The sequence below is a fragment of the Salvelinus sp. IW2-2015 genome, unplaced genomic scaffold, assembly GCF_002910315.2.
Source record: "Salvelinus sp. IW2-2015 unplaced genomic scaffold, ASM291031v2 Un_scaffold3256, whole genome shotgun sequence".
NCBI classification, from domain to species: Eukaryota; Metazoa; Chordata; class Actinopteri; order Salmoniformes; family Salmonidae; genus Salvelinus; species Salvelinus sp. IW2-2015.
In genome coordinates, this window is record NW_019944543.1 from 81,270 (window position 1) to 95,408 (window position 14,139).

Consider the following 14,139-nt stretch of genomic DNA (forward strand, 5'->3'; position numbering starts at 1 on the left):
ATAATAGTGAAGACATCAAAATTAAAAAAATCTCAACACATACGGAATCATGTAGGACAAAAAGTGTTAAACAAATCAAAATATATTTTAGATTATTCAATTAACTAACTACCAAGAGCTGTTATGATCCATCAACTGATTAGATTTAAAAGTCATTAGCACATTTAAGCGCAAGCAATTCAAGGATGTCCCACCTTCCTATATAGAGTAGGGGTTTAGGCCTATTCACTAGTAACGAAATCATGGAAGCAATACAGAACTAGTCCAATAAGAAATGCTTGCCTTGATGACAGCTTTGCACTCTTGGCATTCTCTCAACCAGCTTCATGAGGAATGCTTTTCCAACAGTCTTGAGGGAGTTCCCACATATGCTGACGTACTGCCAAATTCTCTAAAACAACGAGAGTGGCTTATGGTAGAGAATTGACCATTAAATTCTCTGGCAACAGCTCTGGTGGACATTCCTGCAGTCAGCATGGCATTGCACGCTCCCTCAAAACTTGAGACATCTGTGGCATTGTGTTGTGTGACAAACTGCACATTTTAGAGCGGGCTTTTTGTGTGTCCAGCACAAGTTGCACCTGTGTAATGATCATGCTGTTTAATCAGCTTGGCAAAGGGAGAAACGCTCACAAACAGGGACGTAAATACTTTGTGCACAAAATTTAAGAGAAATTTCTGGGATCTTTATTTCAGCCCCATAAACATGGGACCAACCTTTGCATGTTGCTATCATATTTTCCTCTCATCTTCTCTCCTAAAGCAGGATATTCCTTCCCTCCTTCATCAAATATGTGTCTTCTAAGAAGTTTCACACACACACACCACACCAACACCACCACACCACACACACACAACCACACACCACCACCACACACACACACACACAACACCACACACACACACACACAGGTTATATTACTTACAGGGAAGGTGCCAGTGGTCTGGCTGGGCTTGCCTTTAGGGTAAGGGTTCCCTGGGATATCCCACATGAAGAGATCATGGCTACTGGAGCCTTGCAGCCACCTTACACACTAGAATACAGTACGATAACATGACATCACACACCTAGAATACAGTACGATGTAACATGACACACACTAGAATATCATTACGATATAACACACTAGAATAATTACGATGTAACATGCATAACAACCTAGAATACAGTACGATCAACATGACCTTACACACTAGAATACAGTAGATTACAACCTGAATACATTACGATGTACATGACATAACACCTGAGATATCATTAGATCAACATGAAACATGCTTACAACCTGAATACAGTACATATAACACACTAGAATCATACGATGTAAACCTGAACATAACATAGACACAGTAGATTAACAGACATAAAACAAGAATATATTACGAGCTAACAGACATAACAAACCTAGAATCATTACGAATACCTGACATAACACACCAGAACAGATTACACAGCTAGAACAGTACCGCAACAGACATAGAATACAGAATAACACACTAGAAAATCCTACGGCCATAACATGACATAGAAACATGCATAAACACACTAGAAAATCTTACGCCATAGCATGACTAACACACTAGAAATAAACATAACGATAACAGACATAACACACAGAATACACTTAACGATTAACATGACCATAAACAGCTTAGAATACATTTACAAACATGCATAACACAGCTAGAACATTACAACATGACACTAACACAGCTAGAAACATTCAACATGACATAACACAGCTAGAATACATTAAACATCACACAGCTAGAATACATTACACAAACACAGCAGAATACATTAAAAACAGCTGAAAACAATACAACATACAGACATCATCATAACACGTATACATCAACAGACATACACAGCCGAAGAATTACAACAGCTAGACAGATCACAACACACAGAACAGATTACAGCACAGCTAGAACAGATTACAACACAGCTAGAACAGATTACAAGCAACAGCCAGAACAAGATTACACACCAGCAGAACAGATTACACACAGCTAGAACAGATTACAACACAAGCTAGAACAGATTACAACACAGCCAGAACAGATTACAGCACAGCTAGAACAGATTACACACAGCTAGAACAGTTACAGCAACAGCTAAACAGATTACACATAGCTAGAACATTACAACACGCAAGAACAGATTTACAACACAAGCCAGAACACGATTACAACACAGCCAGAACAGATTACACACAGCTAGAACAGATTACAACACAGCTAGAACAGATTACAAACACAGCTAGACCAGATTACAACACAGCTAACAGATTACAACACGCCAGAACAGATTACACACAGCTAGAACAGATTACAACACACTAGAACAGATTACAACCAGCTAGAACAGTTAACAAATAACACAGCTAGAACAGATTACACACAGCTAGAACAGTACAGGACAGTGTGTGAGTTACCTGCTCTAGGATCCTGCGGGCTCGTTTCTTCCAGACAGGTGAATACGGAACAGGTCCTCTACGGGACGGTAGTTCTGGGCATCAGAGATGTTCCTGGCAGAAGAACACAACCCCCGGGTTGTTAATTAACCAATCAATCTGCCAATCAATTAACTAACTAACAAGGCTGTTATGATCCATCACTGATTAGATTTAAAAGTCATTAGCACATTTAAGGCAAGCAATTCAAGGATGTCCCAGCTTCCTTATAAGTAGGGGTTTAGGCTATTCATTAGTAACGAAATCATGGAAGCAAATCAGAACTAGTCCAACAAGAAATGCTTGTTTTTGTTTTTCTGTTGCAGAATGTTTTGCTACAGTGTGACACTAATGAATACAGCCCAGATGTAGACACAGTGTGAAGATCTACAACATACACGTGTGTGTGTGTGTGTGTGTGTGTGGTTGTGTGTGTGTGTGTGTGTGTGTGTGTGTGTGTGTGTGTGTGTGTGGGGGGGGGGGGGTTCTATCCTTGTGGGGCCCTAAATCCCCTCAAAGCCCACAAGGATAGTAAAATAAATAACATTCTCTCTCGTGGGGACAATTCCCCACATACCGTTAGGGTTAGATTTAGGGTTAGATTTAGGGTTTTAGGGGTTAGTATTTAGGGTTAGGGTTTAGGGTTAGATTTTAGGGTTAGGGTTAGATTTAGGGTTAGATTTAGGGTTAGATTTTTAGGGTTAGATTTAGGGTTAGGGTTAGAGGGTGTTAGATTTAGGGTTAGGGGTTAGATTTAGGGTTAGATATTTAGGGGTTACAGGTTAGGGAAAATAGGATTTTGGAATGGAAATAAATGTTTTTGGTCCCACGAGGATAGAATAACATAACGTGTGTGTGTGTCAGGGTTTCGTTAGCCGGTAAAAACTTTTTTTATTTTTTTGCGCAGAATGTTATAATTTTTTTGTTGATAAATAAAACTGGCGCTGGCAAACTGTCAGGAAAAAGTATATATATATATAAAAATAAACATTGCGAAAAAAAGCTTTTTAGCCTATCACATGAATACATCTGTTATCGGTCTATAGGTTAATTATCTACATTTAGTGGAATTAAGTTGGTGCGTGTGTACAGTATATTCGTTATGTATCGTATTTATCATTCTCTCTACTATTATTCTGACATTTAACATTCTTAAAATAAAGTGGTGATCCTAACTGACCTAAAACAGGACATTTGTACTAGGATTAAATGTCAGGGATTGTGAAGAACTGAGTTTAAATGTATTAGGCTAAGGTGTATTTAATCTTCCGACTTCAACTGTACATTGAAACCAGTAGCATATTATTTAACATAGCATATTATTTAAATACAAGTCATATTAACAACCCATATTACCAACCCATATTACACATATTAATAAATCATTAAACCCACATTAACAACCCATATTAACAACCCATATTAACAACCCATATTAACAACCCATATTAACAACCCATATTAACAACCCATATTAACAACCCATATTAACAACTCATATTACCAACCCACATTAACAACTCATATTCAACAACCCATATTAACAACTCATATTAACCAATCATGAATAACCCACATTAACAACCCACATTACAACCCATATTAACAACCCACATTAACAACCCATATAAAGTAAAGTAGAGTTACTCACAGAGCTATGAGCTCCAGAACCACCAGTCGGTCCTTAGAGAAGAAAGTAGAGTTACTCACAGAGCTATGAGCTCCAGAACCACCAGTCGGTCCTTAGAGAAGGTGAAACAGTTGAGGATGTTGGCCACTTTGGTAGTGGGGATGGCAACCATTTTCTGGAGGAAACACACAGAGTCAAAGTTTGATCAATTCATGCAGGCCAGTGTTTAGCTAAATAATGCACACACACGCAACAAACATCTCTAACCTAGAGATGGACATTTCACATCCTGAATTTTTTTTGGGGGGGGGATATCCACATAGTCGAAAAAAAATAAAAAAAAGAATAATAAAATGCTTGACCAATCAGAATGATGCAAAAGCACATGGCAGATGTAAACAGTTTGCTGCTTTTTTAAATGTAATTTTGGGCATGAAAGCAACAGTGTAAGACAAGGCGGTCTGAAAATGGGTAGATAATTACTGAGATCACTACTATCCCCACCCTTATGGAGTGGTACCACAAAACCTGGAATATTTCCTGATACTAAAAAGTGAAAAAAAATACCTAAAAAATAAGTGTTACTGAGGCCACAATGAGGGGCGCCGCATTAAGCAAAGACGGGTCCAAATTAAATCAGCCCCTTATCGACTTCTTGGTGCCAATAGCTAATAAAAAGGCAGAAAGAACTTCTGTTTCTGTGAGTTGTCAAAAAAGAAAAACCTTGAACAACCATTTCCCAAATCACGTAAGATTATCTGATCATCCATTGAAGCAACTGGGGACTGTARGTGGGAAGAACAGTCAACTCACTGTCCAAGACCAGCAGGACCAATATTTCTCTCCAATAAGAAACCAGCGGAGATAAAATGGTGATTAAAAGCATCACAAATGTTAACTTTTCCAGGTAAGATGCAGAAGTCTAAAACAACTTGCTTAGGCCGGGAGGTAGAGGAATTGCCAAGCTTCCGTGAATTAACGGTTTTCAAAGCATTAGAGCTTATGCACGACAGTCTCATAGGGATTCACCAGGTTTAAGGATCGACTGACAGCTCTCCATAGGCTCCACGTCTTTAGGAGTGCCATGCACTGCAATCTCCATAGGTCTCTAGCGTTTTATGAGGACTGTACTACAGTCTGCCTAGTGGTTCAGGTTTTAGAGGATGACTGCAACAGCTCTGCCATAGTTGTTCAAATTTAGAGATACTGACAGGTCTGCCATATTTTTCAGTTAGCAGGATGACTGACAGTCTGCATATAGCTCAGTAGAGGTACTGACAGTCCTGCCATAGTTCAGGTTTATAGCATGCTGCAGTCTCTAGAGTGTCTCACGGTTTAGAGGATGACTGACAGTCTGCCATAGGTTCCAAGTTACTAGAGATTGATTGAACAGCTCTGCCATAGTGCTCAGTTAGAGATAGACTGACAGTCTTGGCCTATGTTCAGGTTTAGAGATGGACTGACAGTCTGCCATAGTGCTCAGTTTAGAGGATGACTGACGTCTCCCATAGGCTCAGGTTTAGGAAAGAGGACAGTCTGCCATAGTGGTCAGGTTTAGGATGACTGACAGTCTGCCCATATGTTCAGTTTAGAGATGACTGACAGTCATCTGCACCATGTGCTCAGTTTGAGGATGACTTGACAGTCTGCCTAGTGCCAGAGGAGAGGAGTCTGTCTCAGGTTTAGAGGATGACTGACAGAGTCTGCCATAGTGCTCAGGTTTAGAGTGATACTCAGAGTCTGCATAGTGCTCAGGTTTAGAGGATGATTGACATAGTCACTCCATAGTCGGCATCAGGCTATACTACAGGTCCTATGAACTGACAGTCTCCATAGTGTCAGGTTTGAGGATGACTGACAGTCTGCCATATAGCTGTCAGTTTAGAGATGACTGACAGTCTGCCATTACTCAGGTTTGAGGATACTGACAGTCTGCCATAGCTGCTCAGTTTAGAGTGCATATGCATGACAGTCCTCATAGTGCTCAGGTTTAGAGGATGACTGACAGTCTCCATATGTGCTTCAGGTTTAGGAGACTGACGTTCGCCATATGTTCAGCTTTAAGGATACTGACAGTCTGCTAGGCTCAGTTTAGAGATGACGACACACTCTGCATAGTGTCAGTTTAGAGGATGACTGAAGCTTCCATTGTTGTTCAGAGTTATAGAGTATGACTGACAGTCTCCATATGCTCAGGTAGAGGATGACTGACAATCTGCCATAGTGTTCAGTTTAGAGATGACTGACAGTCTGCATATAGTGTTCGGTTTTAGAGGACATGACTTTACAGTTCTCCATATTGTCAATTTAGAGGATGACTGACAGTCTGCCATAGTGCTCAGTTGTTAGAATGACTGACAGTCTGCCATAGTGTTCAGTTAGAGTATGACTGTACAGTCTGCCATAGTGCTCAGTTTAGAATGACTGACAGCTCGCCATAGGCTCAGGTTAGAGGATGAGACAGTCTGCCATATTTCAGGTTTAGAGAGACATCACTGAGTCTGCCATAGTGCTCAGTTGTAGAGATGATGACAGTCTCCATATGTCAGTTTGGAGATGATGACAGTCTCCATAGTGCTCAGGTTTAGAGGATGACTGACAGTCTGCCATTTTCAGTTTAGGGATGCTACAGTCTGCCATAGTGTTTCAGTTCTAGAGGATGACTACAGAGTATTGCCATATCTTCTCAGGTTAAGATGATGACAGTCTGCATAGTCAAGTTGAGAGATGACTCAGCAGTCTGCCATAGTGTTCGTTTAGAGGATGACTGACAGTCTGCCATAGTGCTCAGTTTAGAGATGGACTGACCAGTCTCCATAGTGCTCAGGTTTGGAGGATGACTGCCAAGTCTGCTATGCTCAGGTTTAAGCATGACTCAGTCTGCCATATCTCAGTTTAGAGATGACGACAGTGCCATAGGCTAGGTTAGAGGCAGACTGAGCCAGAGACTGATGTCTGCCATATGTTTTCAGGTTTAACCATGCGTTGACTGACAGCTGCCATTGTGCTCAGGTTTAGGAGGATGACTGACAGTCTGCCATAGTCTCAGGTTTAGAGGATGACTGACTCTTCTCCATAGTTCAGGTTTAGAGATGACTGACAAGTCTGCCATAGTGTCTCGGTTTAGAGGATGACTGACAGTCTGCCATAGTGTTCATTTAGAGGATGACTGACAGTCTGCCATAGTGCTCAGGTTTAGAGATGACTGACAGTCTGCCATAGTGCTCAGTTTAGAGATGACTGACAGTCTGCATAGTGCTCAGGTTAGAGATGAACAAGTCTCCATAGTGCAGTTTTGAGTGTACTGACAGTTGCCATAGTTCAGGTTTAGATGATGACAGTCTGCCATAGTGTTCAGGTTTGAGATGACTGACGAGTCTGCCATAGTGTTCAGGTTTTAAGGATGACTGACAGTCTGCCCATAGTGCTCAGGTTAGAGGATGACTGAACAGTCTTGCCAAGTCAGTTCTATAGGATGACTGACAGTCTCCTATCAGTGTTCAGTGTTTGTCAGGCATGCACGACAGTCTTGCCATAGTCTTCAGTCTTTGAGGAGACTACAGTTGCCATAGGGCCTCAGGTTTAGGAAGGTGCATGACTGACAGTTGCATACGGCTTCCAGTTGGAGCATGATCGACAGTCTCCAATAGCCTTGTTTCACGTTTAGGTATGACCTGACAGTTCCATAGTGCTCATGTTTCTAGACGGCGCATGACTTACAGTCCTGCCTAGTTGCCTCAGGTTTAGCACGTCGACCTTACCTAGTCCTGCCATAGTGTTTCAGTTTAGCGCCATGTTAATGCAGTGCCTCCATAGTGTTCAGGATAGAGGACACTGATCTGCACAGTACTGCCCATATAGTGTCCGAGTTGATGTAGACTGACAAGTCTGCCATACGGTTCAGTTTACGGATGATTGCCGTTCTTCCATAATGTGCCTCAAGTGCTTATTGGAGCGCATGACCTGACTCTTCCATAAGTGCTCATGTTTAGAGCATGCTCCTCACCATGCTCGCCTTAGTGTTTCAAGGTTTAGGTATGGCACTACAGTCTGCCACATGTGTTCAATGTTTAGACGCAATGAACTGAACAGAGTTTCCATGATGTGCCTCAGTTTGAAGGATGACTACAGTCCTGCTATTAGTGTTCAGTTTTTTAAGAGGTATGACACCGTCTTGCATATGACTCAGCTTTAGAGGCTATGCACTGACAGTCTCGCATAGTGTTCATCTAGAGGACCGCACCTGACAGTTCTTCGCATCGTCTCGGTTTCATATGAGATTGACTGACAGCTGCTGCCATATGCTCCAGTTTATCGAGGCCTTTATGACTGACAGAGTTCCTGTGTCATTCTAGACGCATGAGACTGACGAGCAGTCGCACTGTGCTAAGTTTGGAGGAATGATCTGCAGTCCTCCCATTTAGCGGTCAGTTTGTGAGCCCATATCTGAAGACAGTTCTGCCAATAGCTGTTAGGTTGAGGATTGACTACAAGTCTTCCATAATGTTACAGTATGAGGCAACTGAACCTGACAGTCTCATAGTGCTCAGGCTTTAGCAGGATGACTTGACAGTCTGCCCATCAGTTGCTCATGGGTTTATAGATACTGACTGTCTGCCATCAATGTTCGTATTTGAGGTATGTATCTGTACAGTCTTGCCATGAGTGCTCACAGGTTTAAAGAGGATGACATGACAGTCTCATCGTGCTCAGGTTTAGAGCGATGACTGACAGTCTGCCTATAGTTGTCAGCGTTTAGAGGATGACTGACCTTTCCACATAGTGTTCAGGTTAGAGATGACTACGATCAGTTCTAGTGTTTTGCAGTTGGAGGTATACTCGAAAGTCTCCATAGTTCAGGTTAAGGCATGACTCGACAGTCTCCATATTGTTCAGGTTTTAGCATGATGATACAAGTCTTGCAATTGTGTTTAGTGTTTAGAGGACTTTATTTTTTAAATATCTACCTTTATTATCTACCGAGTAGGCTAGCTTGAAACAGTCTTACTCATTGCAACATGCGACCTGGCCTCCAAGATTAATAGTCCATAGGCAGTGTAACCAGACAACACAGTAGTGTACACTCGGAGTAAACAATTAATACAAGTCATAACAACAGGTATAAAAAAGAAAGAAAAAAAGATATTCTATATACAATGTGTGCAAAACGCTGAGGTACGCATAATCTATCAAATCAATAAATTAGCAGACTGTAGCACACTGGATTACTAAAATCATCAGATGTATCATGTGCAAGCAGAGATACTGTGTGCAACAAGAGCAGAAAAAGTAATAAATAAAATCAGTATTAGGGTGAGTAGGTTAAATTGCTGGTAGCTATTACAGAATTGACTAGTACAGCTCGCAGCGACTCGTTAAGCTGTCGGATTAGCAGATTTATGTTAAAATGTCGTGAGGAGATAACAGTCATCCAACTCAGAGCATTTTTTGGCAATCGTCTTCCAGTCAGCAACGTCAGGAGACCTGGAAGAAAGGCGTCCCAAAGTGGTTTTGGCTTTAGGTCTGACTCAGATGAGACTTACACCGCTCTGAGCCGCCGTCTTGCGTGGCTGGCTAGCCATCAGTTGGACCGTGAACTGAGATTAAGCGCACCTTTACCTAGCATAGCCTTTAGATGACTGGCCAGTGCTCTCACGAGACACATGTAGCGGGAAGACACAGCCGGCACTAGGCACAGGTCGCATTGGTCGCATATAAGTTGCGTTTAGTAACCAAAACGAATGCACTTATACACTCATCCAGTTTCTGGTAGAGTCATTGGAATATTTTTAGATGGACATCGGCCGAATCGAGCATACGGTACAGAATAGTTCGTTTTACAGGATAGTTCGGCGGTCCCGAGTGAGTGAAGGAGCTTTGTTCGAATAGGAAAGCAATCTTGGCTTTTGATGTTTGCGGACTTTGTGGATTGGAGATGTTTATATGCGTCTTGGAGGAGTTTGCAGTCCTAGCAACACTTAGGCTATATATCAGATGTCCACATATTCTTACGGTCGGAACGTCCAGGGTTGGTGATGCTTCGGGCGTGCGGCGATGGCACTGCAGCGAACCGTTGAAAATGCATCGATTGGTACTTTACTGACGTTTAAGCCATTGGAGTGCCCGCGAATGTTGCTTCGTATGGCTCATTTAAGTCGTTTGGAGTTAGAGTAGCACCACGTGTCCAAGGAAGGGCCGGAGTTATATAGCAATAGGTGTCGTTCTGCTAGAGTGGATCAGGATTCGGCCGCAGCAAGAAGCAACATCATTGATGTATACAAGAAAAGAGTCGGCCGTCAGAACTCGAACCCTTCAGGTACCACCATAGAGCACTGCCAGCGACCGGACAACATCCCTCCGTTTGACGCACACTTCTGTCTGCAAAGTAGTTGGAACCAGCAAGGCGTCTTAGAACCACACCGAGGGTACTGAGTCTGCCGTAGAATATATGGTGACTTGACATCGCAGGAACCTCGAAACACTTGGCCAGCGATGAAAGCGGTCCTGCACAAATGTTTCTTTATTCCGATGGCGGTTATGCATTCGTTTTCGTCCTTTCGAGCGTGCTGGACCCATGACCTGGCCGCTTGCACCGTTATTGACCGCGGCACCGATATCCAGCGTGGACTACGGCTGGATTCGAGAACTGGTCATTGATCCTGTTGGTTGACTTGGCTTTGACAGCACGCGGCTTAGATAGGCAGGACAGGATGGATACTAGGTTGTAACGTTTGTTCCCAGAGGCTCTTTCTCCCCCTTTGAAGAGGCGAATGACCCGCGCGCAGTCTTCCAATCCTTGGTGACTTCTCAGAATTGATAGTAGAGTCGAGGTTGAAACAGGGCTTATAGCGATGGGTGCGGACACATGGCGTGCGCGCAGTTTCAGAAATAGGGGGTCCAGTTGCAGCCCACTGCTTTATATGGTCAGTTTCTCCAGCTCTCCTTCAGAACATCTCTATCTGGATTTGGGTAAAGAGAAAGCAAGCTGGGAGAGCTTGGCGAGTCAGCCAGCGACTGGCTGCGCGTGCGTCTGTTGCGCCAGAGTTTGATCCCCAGGAGGAGATGCATGGCCAGCCACTTGTTAGAATGCCTTGTTGTTAAGTCTTCGACTTCATCAGTAATTTATCGGCTGGTGTACCGTTGTTACCTACTCATGCAGTGGGCACGTGGGAGGAGGTGCTCTTGTTCTCCATGACCTTATACAGTATTCTCCAACTTTTTGTGATGGTTTAGAGCACTCAGGATGCACATTTACTTGCTTGAAAAGCTGCCTTTGCTTTTCCTGACTGACTGCGAGTATTTGCTTCCATGACTTCCCGAACAGTTGACATTATCGCGGGGGCTTTCGATGCTATTGCAGTCGCCACAGGAGTTTCTGTCTGTCTCGAGTGCAGTCAGGTTGAAGTAACCAAGGGCATCTATACTCTTTTCTCATCGTTCTGCATTTTTTTCGAACGGGATGCTTGTCTCAATTAGGGGAGGAGCAATAACATTAACAGCACATACCATCATCCTTCAGACTACGGGCATATCAAGGTATCTCCTTTCCAGGTTGCTGACAGTCTGCCATAGTGTTCAGGTTTAGAGGATGACTGACAGTCTGCCATAGTGTTCAGGTTTAAAACCGTGCCCATCCCAACTCTAAACAGAATTTCCAACGACTGAAGATCGATTTCTAAGAACCTTCTTAAGAAATATATTTTTTCGGGCTTTCCCCAACTAAAAATTATCTTGGTCTACAGAAAATCGATTGTTCTTTCGACTAATCGATTGGTGAACATTTTAAAACGTGTATTTCTCCATTTATAGACACACCCTATGTGTTTAATAAAATCAACTATAAGCATTGAGCTCGTCTGATGCTTTAAGCTTACGATTTGATGAGATAAGACAAATACCTCCAGAGGGCGCCAACTATTCTCCTCCAGCTCCTGACGGCTTTCGCAGAATGCCAATTTATCTTACCATTTCTATCGATCTGCATGTTAGTAATGGTTTCATTCAGGCACATTTTCGTGAGAAACAGTTTCATTTCATTTCTAATAAATGTCTTCGTGTCTCAATATCATTGTCATGTGGTTAATCAAAATTCTATCCAAATCTAAATGCAAATGATACAAACCTAAAAAGAAAAGTTCCATTGTCAACTATGTAAAAATAGCCGGCATGAAGCCAACAAATATAAACATTGCAGCCTGCAGGTAGAAAATATCCTGATAAAAATAAATATCCTATAAATCACATTGGCTACACATGGACAGTCTGCAACCAACTTGAAACATTGTACCATTTAATTGTATATTTTTGTTCAGTGTGTTCGGAAAGTATTCAGACCCCTTGACATTCTTCACATTTTGTTACATTACAGCCTTATTCTAAAATGGAGTAAATCGTTTCCCCACCCCTCATCAATCTACACACAATACCCCATAATGACAAAGCAAAAACAGGTTTTTAGACATTTTTGCAAATGTATATATTTATTTTTTATAAAGAATTAAAAAACGGAAAATTCACATTTACATAAGTATTCAGACCCTTTACTCAGTACTTTGTTGAAGCACCTTAGGCAGTGATTACAGCCTCAAGTCTTCTTGGGTATGATGCTACAAGCTTGGCACATCTGTATTTTGGGAGTTTCTCCCATTCTTCTTTGCAGATCCTCTCAAGCTCTTGTCAGGTTGGATGGGGAGCTATTTTCAGGTCTCTCCAGAGATGTTGCTCAGTTTGGCCAGCTCTAGGAAGTCTTGGTGGTTCCAAACTTCTTCCATTTAAGAAAGATGGAGGCCAACGTGTTCTTGGGGACCTTCAATGCTGCAGAAATGTTTTGATACTCTTCCCCAGATCGGTGCTCGGACACAATCCTGTCTCGGAATTCTACGGACATTTCTTCAACCTCATAGCTGCTTTCTTGCAAAAAATTTATAAAAACCTGTTTTCGCTTTCTCATTATGGGGTATTGTGTGTTGATTGATGAGGATTTTTTTAAATATTTAATCCATTTTAGAATACGTCTGTAACGTAACAAAATTTGGAAAAAGTCAAGGGGTCTGAATACTTTCCGTCTATCTACTGTTTACACAGTAATACACACAACTTTATGAGAGTTGTTGTCACTCACATGTTGAAGAGCTTTAACAGCTTTGATCTGAGGCTCTGCCCAGGAGAAGTACTTCAGCATGTCCATTACCTGCAGGGAGAAAGGAGAGGGGGTTAGCATGTCTCTGTGACCGGCTGTCATTCATCAACCTTATCTGTGACCGGCTGTCATTCATCAACCTTATCTGTGACCGGCTGTCATTCATCAACCTTGGACGCACGGTCAGAGAGGTTATGATGGCGGTAGCAGAGAAGGTTCTGATGAAGGCCAGTCACAGATAAGGTTGATGAATGACAGCCGTCACAGAGAGGTTATGGAATGACAGCCGTCACAGATAAGTGTTGATGAATGACAGCCGGTCACAGAGAAGGTTAATGATGACAGCCAGTCACAGAGAAGGTTAATGAATGAAAGCCAGTCACAGAGAAGAGTGATGAAGGACGCCGGTCCAGAGAAGGTTAATGAATGACAGCCGGTCACAGAGAAGGTTAATGAATGCAGAGCACAGATAAGGTTGATGAATGACAGCCAGTCACAGGAGAAGGTTAATGAATGACAGCCAGTCAGAGAAGAGTGATGAAGGACAGCCGGTCACAGAGAAGGTTAATGAATGACAGCCAGTCACGAGAAGGTTTCATGAATGACAAGCGTCACAGATAAGGTGATGAATGACAGCGGTCACAAGAGAGGTTATGATGACAGCCGTCAAGATAAGGTTGATGAAGGGTAAGATAAGGTTGAGATGAAGCCGGTCCGTAAGGTTGATGAATGAAAGGTAACAGAGCATGCTACTTCCTTTCTCTGAGGTATGAGCTGAGTTTTCTGGGAGAGTCAGATAAGTTTAAAGCTTTAAATGTGGTGAGGAAAAATTGATAAGTGTGTGGTATTACTGTGTAACTAGATGACGGAAAGTATTCAGAGTTGATTTTTCAATTTTGTTAGTTACTAGACTG

General features: G+C 42.3%; 1 protein-coding gene across 1 annotated transcript in view; it reads right to left on the reverse strand.

Annotated features, from left to right (window-relative positions):
* Window positions 1-14,139, reverse strand: part of proser1 (proline and serine rich 1) — a 55,929-nt gene that overhangs the window by 19,049 nt on the left and 22,741 nt on the right. Inside the window, 7 exon segments of the mRNA XM_070440971.1 lie at window positions 927-985; window positions 988-1,026; window positions 1,705-1,714; window positions 2,439-2,470; window positions 2,473-2,531; window positions 4,167-4,261; window positions 13,208-13,276. Coding sequence (XP_070297072.1) covers window positions 927-985; window positions 988-1,026; window positions 1,705-1,714; window positions 2,439-2,470; window positions 2,473-2,531; window positions 4,167-4,261; window positions 13,208-13,276 — 363 coding nt within the window.